This window comes from Convolutriloba macropyga, chromosome 12, assembly GCF_964194025.1.
Source record: "Convolutriloba macropyga chromosome 12, txConMacr16.3, whole genome shotgun sequence".
Taxonomy (NCBI): Eukaryota; Metazoa; Xenacoelomorpha; order Acoela; family Convolutidae; genus Convolutriloba; species Convolutriloba macropyga.
The window spans coordinates 8460656-8474671 of NC_134479.1; the positions used below are offsets into that span (position 1 = coordinate 8460656).

Genomic DNA, 14016 nt, shown 5'->3' on the forward strand with positions numbered 1-14016 from the left:
ACTTCGTATGAGAGCAACTAAAAAATAACTAAAATATTTTAATACTCCAGTAAGATGAAAATCACCTTCAATCAGACCTCTCATTGACGTAAAAAAGGCAAAAAAAAGTAAGAACAGATCTTAGAAAAACATAGCCGGAAGACTCCGGAATCGACTCGCAGTAAAATATAGCCTCAACCATAGCCAAAAACTTACTGAGAAAACTATTAGTTCATTATACCATTCAATTTGAAACAACTGAGGAAACAAAAGGAAATCAAATTATGAATTTTTTTGGTTGGAAACTTTTCAGAAGTTGCAACTACAGATGCATGTTTCATATATTCTCTGTTACAATTTAATTGCGTTCAACAGCAAAAATTAGTTGATGGAAAAACATAACCAACGATACAAATTTAAAAAAACCGAGCAAGGAGAAAAGTTTCAAAGCACTAAACCTGAAAAAGCTTCAACCGACTAATAATATACTCTAAAATTGCAAAGACTGCACTCAACACACTCTATAAAACAGTCCATGTTTATTCAATGAACTCCATAGGCACACCCAAACGCACTGGAAAACACTTAATAACATGAGCAAGAAGTAAGAAGTACAAACAACTGCAAAATTGATTAAAATTGATTATATAAAATTGGAAAATTTGCTGTCAAATATTCATTTGATTTTACTTTGTTATAATACCCCTACCGCTAACCATAGTTAAACAAGCAATTCAACATGACAAAGTATTCTGAAAGGCAGAAAAGACGGAATATAGCAAAAATTTCCAAAACAGAAAAACTAAGAAAAAAATTGTTCGAATATCAAAATAAAAGCAAATTGCAATCCACAAATAACCGAGACACTAAACCAAGAAAAAAGGTACAAAAAGCGGTTAAAAGGCGTCTAAAATTGCGAGATCACGAAAATAGCTTAAGATTTCATATAAAACTCTAATGTATAATTGAGACGGTCAAAAATGTTACAAAATGTACAGCTACTTGTTAATATGGCGTAGAAAAGCACTTTACACAAAAAGTAAAGTATAAACTAGAAAAAACTGCTTCAAAAATGCCACACGTGACCAAATAACTCGCTCGCTTAGCAGTAATTTTTTTCACACTTACTGTTTTCGCTTTCTTTCGATAGCTGGTATGAACAAAAACACTACTCCCTTCGCTCTCCATTTTTGTCCAACAAAGAAAATCACAATTTTTGCACGTGCGGCATTGACTTTTACATCTCATTTCAGAATAATATTATTTAAATTCAAATTCTAATTTTCAAACATTAGCTTGACCTTCACTATTATCTTTTGAGTCCTGACTCAGTTTCAGATCAAATTCGGCAAGTTTTTCTGGGTCAAATTTCACGTGATATACTCGAAGCAGCACAAAACCCACTATTGGTATAAACAAAATTGTGCAAGTCATGCCAAGCAAACGATTCGTCCAGCTAAGAGGCATCCAAACAATTATATGCTTCGTTAATAAATTTAACGCAACGACAATGCAATTTTCAAGGTACCATATGAAGTAGTAAACTGCTGTGAACCACCGTTTCTTTCTCAGATCCTGCACGTGAACAAAGTAAAATAGAAAGGGTATGGCAATAAGAACATCGAACACAAACTGTACGACGCACGCAAACGTCCACAAAAACTTGTCGGAATTCCACGATATTTGCTCCATTTTAGGGGATCCAACGAAAGCTATGGGTCCGTAGGTTCCATCAACGTCATCTTTCATTGACGGCAGCTCGAATGCCATTTTGACAGTTCTAACCGCTTCAATAAATTCGTGCTGTTTTGACATCATCGAATCAATTTCCGCCGAAATGCGCCTGAGAACTGCAGCCGGAGTTGAATCTACAGTTCCATCGTGTTCGTCAACATGCAAGTCTTGTGGAATGTCCGAGTGAAATGATTCGTCAGTCAATGGAGCAGTTGACCAATCTTCGTAAGCAATTGGGACTTCGGCCCGAGATACCGAGGTTACGTATTGCCCTTCCTAAAACGGGTACGGTTAATTGAATAATATAGCAGGAAAAAGAAGAAGCCCTAACTAAATTTCCGGTCCTAAATTGTTCTGAAGCTTCACAATACCTCGGAAGTTAGCGAGGCATATTGAATTATTAACAATATCTGATGACCCGTTTTATTTATCCAATGAGCACAGTCTCTCAAAAAACGCGTAGAGCATCATGACTTTATACATACCAATTGATTTCTTCCCTATGAATACGACCAACTGAGTCTCACTATGGTATATACAATTTTAATTGAGGGTGGGGGGGGGGGGGGGGGTGGTTGAATGTTGATTTATAGGCAGAGGGGAAGCCATGAAATCTTAGAAAAGTCACAGCCAAGAAAGCACAACCTCGAGAAAAAGTATTTAAATGCAGTACCATAACAGTACCATGTTTAACTTGAAAAAACTTGCAAGTTCTCGGAAGACAATTTTGCAAGGCTATGTATCGCCCACTGAGACGTCGCAAATTAACAAGTTCTTCCTCTCGATTGCAAAACTAATTTCCTTACGTCAATATCGCTCAACTCGCGTTCCAGTCCACTCTGATTGGTCAACTCCCTCCCCTCCCCTTCCTCCCCAATAGTACGCATAGTGTAGTCTTCCAACTGCTGTCCCGGCATGTACTCTAGTACATTGTAACACACTCTGATCTTCATTAACATGTTACACACTACCACCAGTCCCAAATGACACAGAGAACTCCAGAGGAACACATAGAAACTCAGTGTGTTCAGAATCACAATAGCCAGCACACGGGGAGCTAAACACAAATAAGCATAACAGACTAAATTCGAGCGAATTGCTCTCACACTACTGGTGACCGATTAAATTCGGTAGTAGCTAGCCTAACTTTAGGGGAACTTAAGCTTCTTTTTAGAATAGCCCTCCGTGGGTGGGTTAGGACACAAAAATTGGGGTTGGGGTTGAGGCTGCAACATTGTTTTTTTTTGTGGGGGGAGGGGGGGGGGGGGGGTGGAATCATAAAATTATTTAAAGCTGCATACTTAGTCTCAACTAACTGCTTCAGAGTTTGTTTGAGCTTAATCAATCATGTCGTCAATTCAATCTATTTCCGATTTGCTTCCTGTTCCCAGTAATTTTAAATATCCTAAGCCTGTGTCAACGAACTTTCGCGTTTCTTCTCATTTATGAGTACTGCATGCAAACAATCACCTGGAAGAACAAAGCCGGTACATTGCCGGAAAATAACCGCAAGACGCTTGTGGCCTTCCATGGATTTGACACAACTAAAGAAAAACGGATCTTTTCCGTTTGTGGCCCCCAGTTACAGAGCAAGTGTCATTAGATATAAATCATTATGTAAAAATATGGCACGTGCGTCTGGTGGATGCAAATAATACGCGCCCACTAAGCTGGGGGGGGGGGGGGGGTCACAAACGGAAAAGATCCGAAAAAAGATCTTTTTGAGTTACATTCGGACTGCCATTTTTATGAGACACATACGCTCTATAAGGAAAAGGCCATAATAGAGCTTATTCAAAATTAATATTTGAAATCAAAAACTCAACACTCAAGAATTAGGGCATATAGGTTTGACACCACTTAGATGCACACTATTGATCTTTAACTGGTGAATGTTCATAAAACTTAGTCATTTTCTAGAGTGAGGTAGTTCAGAAGTCATTTTTTAGAGTGAGGTTAGTCACGCAATTGACCCAAAAGCCGAACAAATAACGTCACGCACTCAAATTTTAACTGCAGAGCAGTAGAAGTGACTGAAACTGAAAAAAGTCAGTGGTCACAAGAATTATTGATGGAGACGACGAATTATAAAAACACAATGTCCCCAATAATAGCCGCCATCGCTTCGCGGCTATTAAAAATGTAAATTTTTACGCAATGCTTTTAGACGTTTGCATTTACGACGCAATTCTTATTTCAAATTCAGGTCTTAAAGCGCCCAACCTTGCGAGGTATATGATTATTAAAAGCACCTATGATCATGCCCATGCAAATTGTGAAGAAAAGTTTGGGTGATCTTTTCAGGACAGCATCCAAGACCACTATTGGTGCTTTGGCCACTTTCCTCAACTTGGACTCTTTCTTGACGTCAGCCAGTCCCACTTTTGAACTGGAAAAACAACAGTCCACACAGTGGTCTGTCAGTGCAAAATCCACCTGATCTGAGCTCTCGATTGACTTGGAATGGAATATGTGGAGTAGATTAACCTAAACAAATACCACGTTAACCTGATGTGTTAGAATTCTCAGTATATATTTAGGAAACAATTTAGTTCTGAGAAAATTTTGCAATTTAAACCAAAGAATCGACAGCAAGCACTCTTCTCTTAAGATCAACCGCGCTCCAAGCTATCAAAAACAAAATTAACCGACTAATGTCGGGCGAAATGCTCTCAAACGACTAGCTTCATCAGTAGTGAGATGCGGCTTAGGGGGGAAGCTTAATCCGCGACACCAGGGTTGGAGCGTGCTGGTTTTTTTTGAGGGGGGGGGGGGAGTGAGTGGTGGTGGTCGTGTGCCCGGTTACGGGTGGAGTGAGGCGTAGGAGAAAAGAGCGACTTAGTGCCCTAGCGTCTTCATCTGTTTATCAAGTCCTGTTCACCTCAAACGGCCAGAGGAAAATGAGATCACACGAAAATTCGCTAGTACAAAAATTTGCATAAAAAGACCAGTAGGGCTAATATTGCTACAAATTTCGTTTGAGTTCAAATTGTTAGAAGGTTAAGAGGAAAACCTAATGTAAATTGTGCATAAGATAGGCTTGACATAACTTGACAAGAAGCTCTACTTGTTCAACGTAGACTTGGCTAGCGAAAAGAAGCCTTGGGAATGGGAATGGGTTTTAAGTCCAAGTTCAAGAGCTTAAGACCAGTTGGTGTAATGGTTGGCACACTAGGCCTTCAACTAAGAGATGCTGGTTCGAATCCAGAACGGTCCATCTTCACAGTAGTTGCATGGATGCCCAATTTTGAGAGATGAGAAAGGGTTTTAAGAGATGCCCAATTTCGAGAGCTTAAGACCAGTTGGTGTATCGGTTAGCATACTCGTCTTGCAAGTAGATGTTGGTTCAAATCCAGTACTGGTCCATTTTTACAGTAGTTGCACCTGCTTAGACCCCCTAACAGAACTAAAAGCTGATCACCGCAACTTTCATGCAACTCAAACGAAGCTTCAAACGAGGTTACTTTAAATTTAGAAACATAGCCGGCAGATTGCCGGAAGAGCTGCAAAAGAATAGACATGCGCGCCGTATAATAGAGATATAAACAGATTCAGATCTAAATTGAAAAAATCTACGCCGCTCAAAAAGCTAGGTAAAAAACATTTAGCGATAAATTAATAAAGCTTGTTAAAATTCATTCCGCAGAAGCCTTTTATTATGGACCTTTACTGCACATACGAGTTCCTTAGACCTTAAACTAAGTCAAATTAAACTTCAGTTTTAGAGTGCAGAAGTCATTTTAATGAGTGAGTTAAGTCCAGTATGATCAAAATCTAATCCCCCAAATGAACCTAAAGCCCTTGTTAGAGAAAGAATGAGGAATGACGTCACGCGCGCAAACGATCTTAGTGAGAGGAAAAAGTCAATCAGAAAAAAAGATTTCTTCAGCTTTGCTGTGTGAACAAATGTAAAACGAAAACGAGCGTAAAACGATAAAAGAATGTAAAACGAAACAAAAAAACATAGCAGGACAAGTCCTGAAGTACAATTCAAAGAATTTTCATTGACTAAACAGAAAACTAGACCAAGAACGGACTATGAATGGCTTGGGAAAACCATTTAGAAAAAAAACGATCCAAAAAATTGAAAAAACTGTAAAAATCAAAGTGATAATCCCGCATGTGAACAAAAAACCACCAGCGAGAAAGCGAATTTTTGTTCAAACACGGTTTTCTCACTATACTTTAAATTTAGAGCGAAAAAAATTTACGCCGCAAAATCACTCGCTTTTTCGCTCCACTTCCTGTTTCGGCGTGACCAAAATCACTACTCCAATTTGACTTCAAAAGTCATGAAAATGTGCGAACAGATCTTTAAAAAAAGACAGCGCCCCAATACAATTCAAATTCTTTGAATTGTAAACACATAGCAGTACAAGTCCTGACGTACAATTCAAAGAATTTTCATTGATAAACGAAAGACTAGACCTAAAACGGACTTTGAGTGAAATGGTAAAAAAGTCAAAAGGCCGCAATGTCAAATGTGAACAAAAAAACCACAAGCGATAAAGAGAAATCTGAATTTAAAAAACTAGGTCTAAAATGAACTATGAATGGATTGAGAAAACCATTTAAAAAAAATGCGATCCAAAAAATTGAAAAAACAGTAAAAATCGAAGTGAAATTGCCGCATGTGAACAAAAAATCACTAGCGAGAAAGCGAATTTTTGTTCAAACACCGTTTTTGGACTCCACTTCAAATTTAGAGCAAAAATTGAAAACAAAACAGTGAAAATAAAAGTTAAATTGCCGCATGTAAACAAAAAAACCGTTTTCTCACTACTTTAAAATTAGAGTCAAAAAATTTCACGCCGCAAATCCACTCACCTTTTTGGTCCGTTTCCTGTTTCGGCGTGACAAAAATCACTACTCCAATTTGACTTCAAAAATTTTGAATATGTGTGAACAGATCCTAAAAAAAACAGAGCACAGCAATATAGCTCCGCTCAGCTTACAGCTACGCAGCTAGAAAAACAAATTTTGATAATAACAAACAAAACAGACAGTAATTAAAACCGTCTAAAATTAGAGCAAAATCAGAAATCACAGAAAAGTTTTCCGAAAATCAGGGTTGCAATAGTCAACAAAATCCTTAATTTATCAGTGATACTTTGAAACACTTGAGGGATACTTCTCATTTCGATTGGTATTTAAAGGCAGAAGAAAGCGCTGGATCATCAGAAGTGCTCTGCAACTGGACTTTAGCCACTGAACATGAACAGAACAGCGAATGCCAATGTAAGGCCGCCTCCATTTTAGGGCCTCCTGCATTGCCACCACCCAGCTTGACGCGCCCGACCAACTTTTCAATCGGATTTGAGATAAGTCTAATAGAACGAGGCTCCAAAACCATTCAACATTACTCAACCTATTTTTGATTAACTAATAACCTGTATAGTACCAAGATATTCGAAGTAAACTTGTGGAGCTAGAGACCAATCTGAAGAACTAGTGGGAGCTCCAATCTACCGTAGCTTGCGTCAGTTGGTGGGATAGGGCACTACAAAGAGCTCCTAAAGATATTTCAAATGACATCATTAGATGTTATTATATACAACTATAACCACTAATAAAATTTAAAGTGAAAAAATGGCACCATTTTTGGCGCGCTTTTCATTTGACTTTAATAGTTAACTGACGCCAATGAGTTCAGCTGCTTCAAATTGTGAATGCGAAAGAAGTCTAGATCATGCATGGAGGAAATGCAAAGGACAAAATGTTAAACGCCCCTAGTTCAAAACTAATGCCAAATTTGCAAAGATTTGCAAATTTTTGCTCAATAATGCCAAATTTGTAAAAAAAATTGCAAATTATCTCTTCACAAGGTCAAATTTGCAAAATTTGGCAAAATAATGTTAATTTTGCAAAATGTTGCAAACGATGGACCGAGTTCGTTCCGGTCGAGCTCTGCTTTATTTATCAATGTGGCTTATTTTCCTAACCATTTCTCAGTGATTGCTTGATTAAATTGAAAAATGTTCAAAGAACTCCTTGTAAACGATTTGTGTGGTAAAATCACACTACAAGGCCAACTGCGAACTATAAGACACACAAATATTCAGACGTGTTTGCAAATATTTGTAATATTAATGCATTATTTTACAAAATTTTCAAATTTCTTTATAAATAATTGCAAACTTGACATTACGTTAAAACTAGGGGTTGACTCACCTCTTGGTGGAATTCGCGTAGCTTGGTATCTATCAGTCCGAGTTCAATTGGCTAGCCTAGACATTAGGCGACTAGACAAAAGCGTCCTGCTCAGAAAAATTGCATTCGAATGTACATCCCTTCATGCAACAGAATTTCGAAAGCTGGAAAAGTAGGCGCCGTATCAGAAATCTACCAAACCGAACCTTACTACTCATACATAAGCCACATCCTAGAATCCACAAAGGCTAACGAAAGCATTGGAACACGATTATGGTTGTACCATCGATGATAGTTATTCACCCAATGATAGTCACCAGCCGATGATAGTCATTCAGACATTCCGACGCAGTGGATCACTACAAAGCGCTACCAAGATTAGAGCTTGATTTATCAATTGCTCGCAAGCCAATATTGATTTCTCTCAATTTGATAGGTGATGTGAATATCACGCTTAAGAAGCTCTCGCAACGGAAGAGACCATCCGAGGCCATGCTAGTGTATTCCGCAATTTCTCAAGGATGTGAGACACAAGAGTGCTCTGGTTCTCTAGGATATATGCCAGGAAAAGGTTCTCCGCGTCAAAAAGTAGACTTACTTCACTCATTATATCCAATCGAAGGCATCGATTGCTGATTACACAATTGCTGAAGTTAGAACCTAAACCGACTAATGTCTGAGGAATTGCTCTCAAACGGCAGACGGTTGGAAAAAACATAGCAGGACAAGTCCTGAAGTACAATTCAAAGAATTTTCATTGACTAAACAGAAAACTAGACCAAGAACGGACTATGAATGGCTTGGGAAAACCATTTAGAAAAAAAAACGATCCAAAAAATTGAAAAAACTGTAAAAATCAAAGTGATAATGCCGCATGTGAACAAAAAACCACCAGCGAGAAAGCAAATTTTTGTTCAAACACGGTTTTCTCACTATACTTTAAATTTAGAGCGAAAAAAATTTACGCCGCAAAATCACTCGCTTTTTCGCTCCACTTCCTGTTTCGGCGTGACCAAAATCACTACTCCAATTTGACTTCAAAAGTCATGAAAATGTGCGAACAGATCTTTAAAAAAAGACAGCGCCCCAATACAATTCAAATTCTTTGAATTGTAAAAACATAGCAGGACAAGTCCTGACGTACAATTCAAAGAATTTTCATTGATAAACAAAAGTCTAGACCTAAAACGGACTTTGAGTGAAATGGTAAAAAAGTCAAAAGGCCGCAATGTCAAATGTGAACAAAAAAACCACAAGCGATAAAGAGAAATTTGAATTTAAAAAACTAGGTCTAAAATGAACTATGAATGGATTGAGAAAACCATTTAAAAAAAATGCGATCCAAAAAATTGAAAAAACAGTAAAAATCGAAGTGAAATTGCCGCATGTGAACAGAAAATCACTAGCGAGAAAGCGAATTTTTGTTCAAACACCGTTTTTGGACTCCACTTCAAATTTAGAGCAAAAATTGAAAACAAAACAGTGAAAATAAAAGTTAAATTGCCGCATGTAAACAAAAAAACCGTTTTCTCACTACTTTAAAATTAGAGTCAAAAAATTTCACGCCGCAAATCCACTCACCTTTTTGGTCCGTTTCCTGTTTCGGCGTGACAAAAATCACTACTCCAATTTGACTTCAAAAATTTTGAATATGTGTGAACAGATCCTAAAAAAACAGCACAGCAATATAGCTCCGCTCAGCTTACAGCTACGCAGCTAGAAAAACAAATTTTGATAATAACAAACAAAACAGACAGTAATTAAAACCGTCTAAAATTAGAGCAAAATCAGAAATCACAGAAAAGTTTTCCGAAAATCAGGGTTGCAATAGTCAACAAAATCCTTAATTTATCAGTGATACTTTGAAACACTTGAGGGATACTTCTCATTTCGATTGGTATTTAAAGGCAGAAGAAAGCGCTGGATCATCAGAAGTGCTCTGCAACTGGACTTTAGCCACTGAACATGAACAGAACAGCGAATGCCAATGTAAGGCCGCCTCCATTTTAGGGCCTCCTGCATTGCCACCACCCAGCTTGACGCGCCCGACCAACTTTTCAATCGGATTTGAGATAAGTCTAATAGAACGAGGCTCCAAAACCATTCAACATTACTCAACCTATTTTTGATTAACTAATAACCTGTATAGTACCAAGATATTCGAAGTAAACTTGTGGAGCTAGAGACCAATCTGAAGAACTAGTGGGAGCTCCAATCTACCGTAGCTTGCGTCAGTTGGTGGGATAGGGCACTACAAAGAGCTCCTAAAGATATTTCAAATGACATCATTAGATGTTATTATATACAACTATAACCACTAATAAAATTTAAAGTGAAAAAATGGCACCATTTTTGGCGCGCTTTTCATTTGACTTTAATAGTTAACTGACGCCAATGAGTTCAGCTGCTTCAAATTGTGAATGCGAAAGAAGTCTAGATCATGCATGGAGGAAATGCAAAGGACAAAATGTTAAACGCCCCTAGTTCAAAACTAATGCCAAATTTGCAAACATTTGCAAATTTTTGCTCAATAATGCCAAATTTGTAAAAAAAATTGCAAATTATCTCTTCACAAGGTCAAATTTGCAAAATTTGGCAAAATAATGTTAATTTTGCAAAATGTTGCAAACGATGGACCGAGTTCGTTCCGGTCGAGCTCTGCTTTATTTATCAATGTGGCTTATTTTCCTAACCATTTCTCAGTGATTGCTTGATTAAATTGAAAAATGTTCAAAGAACTCCTTGTAAACGATTTGTGTGGTAAAATCACACTACAAGGCCAACTGCGAACTATAAGACACACAAATATTCAGACGTGTTTGCAAATATTTGTAATATTAATGCATTATTTTACAAAATTTTCAAATTTCTTTATAAATAATTGCAAACTTGACATTACGTTAAAACTAGGGGTTGACTCACCTCTTGGTGGAATTCGCGTAGCTTGGTATCTATCAGTCCGAGTTCAATTGGCTAGCCTAGACATTAGGCGACTAGACAAAAGCGTCCTGCTCAGAAAAATTGCATTCGAATGTACATCCCTTCATGCAACAGAATTTCGAAAGCTGGAAAAGTAGGCGCCGTATCAGAAATCTACCAAACCGAACCTTACTACTCATACATAAGCCACATCCTAGAATCCACAAAGGCTAACGAAAGCATTGGAACACGATTATGGTTGTACCATCGATGATAGTTATTCACCCAATGATAGTCACCAGCCGATGATAGTCATTCAGACATTCCGACGCAGTGGATCACTACAAAGCGCTACCAAGATTAGAGCTTGATTTATCAATTGCTCGCAAGCCAATATTGATTTCTCTCAATTTGATAGGTGATGTGAATATCACGCTTAAGAAGCTCTCGCAACGGAAGAGACCATCCGAGGCCATGCTAGTGTATTCCGCAATTTCTCAAGGATGTGAGACACAAGAGTGCTCTGGTTCTCTAGGATATATGCCAGGAAAAGGTTCTCCGCGTCAAAAAGTAGACTTACTTCACTCATTATATCCAATCGAAGGCATCGATTGCTGATTACACAATTGCTGAAGTTAGAACCTAAACCGACTAATGTCTGAGGAATTGCTCTCAAACGGCAGACGGTTGGAAAAAACATAGCAGGACAAGTCCTGAAGTACAATTCAAAGAATTCTCATTGACTAAACAGAAAACTAGACCAAGAACGGACTATGAATGGCTTGGGAAAACCATTTAGAAAAACGATCCAAAAAATTGAAAAAACTGTAAAAATCAAAGTGATAATGCCGCATGTGAACAAAAAACCACCAGCGAGAAAGCGAATTTTTGTTCAACCACGGTTTTCTCACTATACTTTAAATTTAGAGCGAAAAAAATTTACGCCGCAAAATCACTCGCTTTTTCGCTCCACTTCCTGTTTCGGCGTGACCAAAATCACTACTCCAATTTGACTTCAAAAGTCATGAAAATGTGCGAACAGATCTTTAAAAAAAGACAGCGCCCCAATACAATTCAAATTCTTTGAATTGTAAAAACATAGCAGGACAAGTCCTGACGTACAATTCAAAGAATTTTCATTGATAAACAAAAGACTAGACCTAAAACGGACTTTGAGTGAAATGGGAAAACCATTTCCAAAAAAATCAGATCAAAAAAATCAGAAAAACAAAGTCAAAAGGCCGCAATGTCAAATGTGAACAAAAAAACCACAAGCGATAAAGAGAAATTTGAATTTAAAAAACTAGGTCTAAAATGAACTATGAATGGATTGAGAAAACCATTTAAAAAAAATCCGATCCAAAAAATTGAAAAAACAGTAAAAATCGAAGTGAAATTGCCGCATGTGAACAAAAAATCACTAGCGAGAAAGCGAATTTTTGTTCAAACACCGTTTTTGGACTCCACTTCAAATTTAGAGCAAAAATTGAAAACAAAACAGTGAAAATAAAAGTTAAATTGCCGCATGTAAACAAAAAAACCGTTTTCTCACTACTTTAAAATTAGAGTCAAAAAATTTCACGCCGCAAATCCACTCACCTTTTTGGTCCGTTTCCTGTTTCGGCGTGACAAAAATCACTACTCCAATTTGACTTCAAAAATTTTGAATATGTGTGAACAGATCCTAAAAAAAACAGAGCACAGCAATATAGCTCCGCTCAGCTTACAGCTACGCAGCTAGAAAAACAAATTTTGATAATAATAAACAAAACAGACAGTAATTAAAACCGTCTAAAATTAGAGCAAAATCAGAAATCACAGAAAAGTTTTCCGAAAATCAGGGTTGCAATAGTCAACAAAATCCTTAATTTATCAGTGATACTTTGAAACACTTGAGGGATACTTCTCATTTCGATTGGTATTTAAAGGCAGAAGAAAGCGCTGGATCATCAGAAGTGCTCTGCAACTGGACTTTAGCCACTGAACATGAACAGAACAGCGAATGCCAATGTAAGGCCGCCTCCATTTTAGGGCCTCCTGCATTGCCACCACCCAGCTTGACGCGCCCGACCAACTTTTCAATCGGATTTGAGATAAGTCTAATAGAACGAGGCTCCAAAACCATTCAACATTACTCAACCTATTTTTGATTAACTAATAACCTGTATAGTACCAAGATATTCGAAGTAAACTTGTGGAGCTAGAGACCAATCTGAAGAACTAGTGGGAGCTCCAATCTACCGTAGCTTGCGTCAGTTGGTGGGATAGGGCACTACAAAGAGCTCCTAAAGATATTTCAAATGACATCATTAGATGTTATTATATACAACTATAACCACTAATAAAATTTAAAGTGAAAAAATGGCACCATTTTTGGCGCGCTTTTCATTTGACTTTAATAGTTAACTGACGCCAATGAGTTCAGCTGCTTCAAATTGTGAATGCGAAAGAAGTCTAGATCATGCATGGAGGAAATGCAAAGGACAAAATGTTAAACGCCCCTAGTTCAAAACTAATGCCAAATTTGCAAACATTTGCAAATTTTTGCTCAATAATGCCAAATTTGTAAAAAAAAATTGCAAATTATCTCTTCACAAGGTCAAATTTGCAAAATTTGGCAAAATAATGTTAATTTTGCAAAATGTTGCAAACGATGGACCGAGTTCGTTCCGGTCGAGCTCTGCTTTATTTATCAATGTGGCTTATTTTCCTAACCATTTCTCAGTGATTGCTTGATTAAATTGAAAAATGTTCAAAGAACTCCTTGTAAACGATTTGTGTGGTAAAATCACACTACAAGGCCAACTGCGAACTATAAGACACACAAATATTCAGACGTGTTTGCAAATATTTGTAATATTAATGCATTATTTTACAAAATTTTCAAATTTCTTTATAAATAATTGCAAACTTGACATTACGTTAAAACTAGGGGTTGACTCACCTCTTGGTGGAATTCGCGTAGCTTGGTATCTATCAGTCCGAGTTCAATTGGCTAGCCTAGACATTAGGCGACTAGACAAAAGCGTCCTGCTCAGAAAAATTGCATTCGAATGTACATCCCTTCATGCAACAGAATTTCGAAAGCTGGAAAAGTAGGCGCCGTATCAGAAATCTACCAAACCGAACCTTACTACTCATACATAAGCCACATCCTAGAATCCACAAAGGCTAACGAAAGCATTGGAACACGATTATGGTTGTACCATCGATGATAGTTATTCACCCAATGAT

The 14016-nt window shown here is 37.5% G+C and overlaps 1 protein-coding gene across 1 annotated transcript in view; it reads right to left on the reverse strand.

Annotated features, from left to right (window-relative positions):
- Positions 1-919: 919 nt before the first annotated feature.
- The window catches only part of LOC142351147 (uncharacterized), a 297047-nt gene continuing 283950 nt past the window's right edge, over positions 920-14016 (reverse strand). Inside the window, exons 9-11 of the mRNA XM_075403262.1 lie at positions 3966-4200; positions 2520-2770; positions 920-1989 (exon numbers count right to left, since the gene is read on the reverse strand). Coding sequence (XP_075259377.1) covers positions 1264-1989; positions 2520-2770; positions 3966-4200 — 1212 coding nt within the window. The 3' untranslated portion in view covers positions 920-1263. The remainder of the gene's footprint in view (positions 1990-2519; positions 2771-3965; positions 4201-14016) is intronic.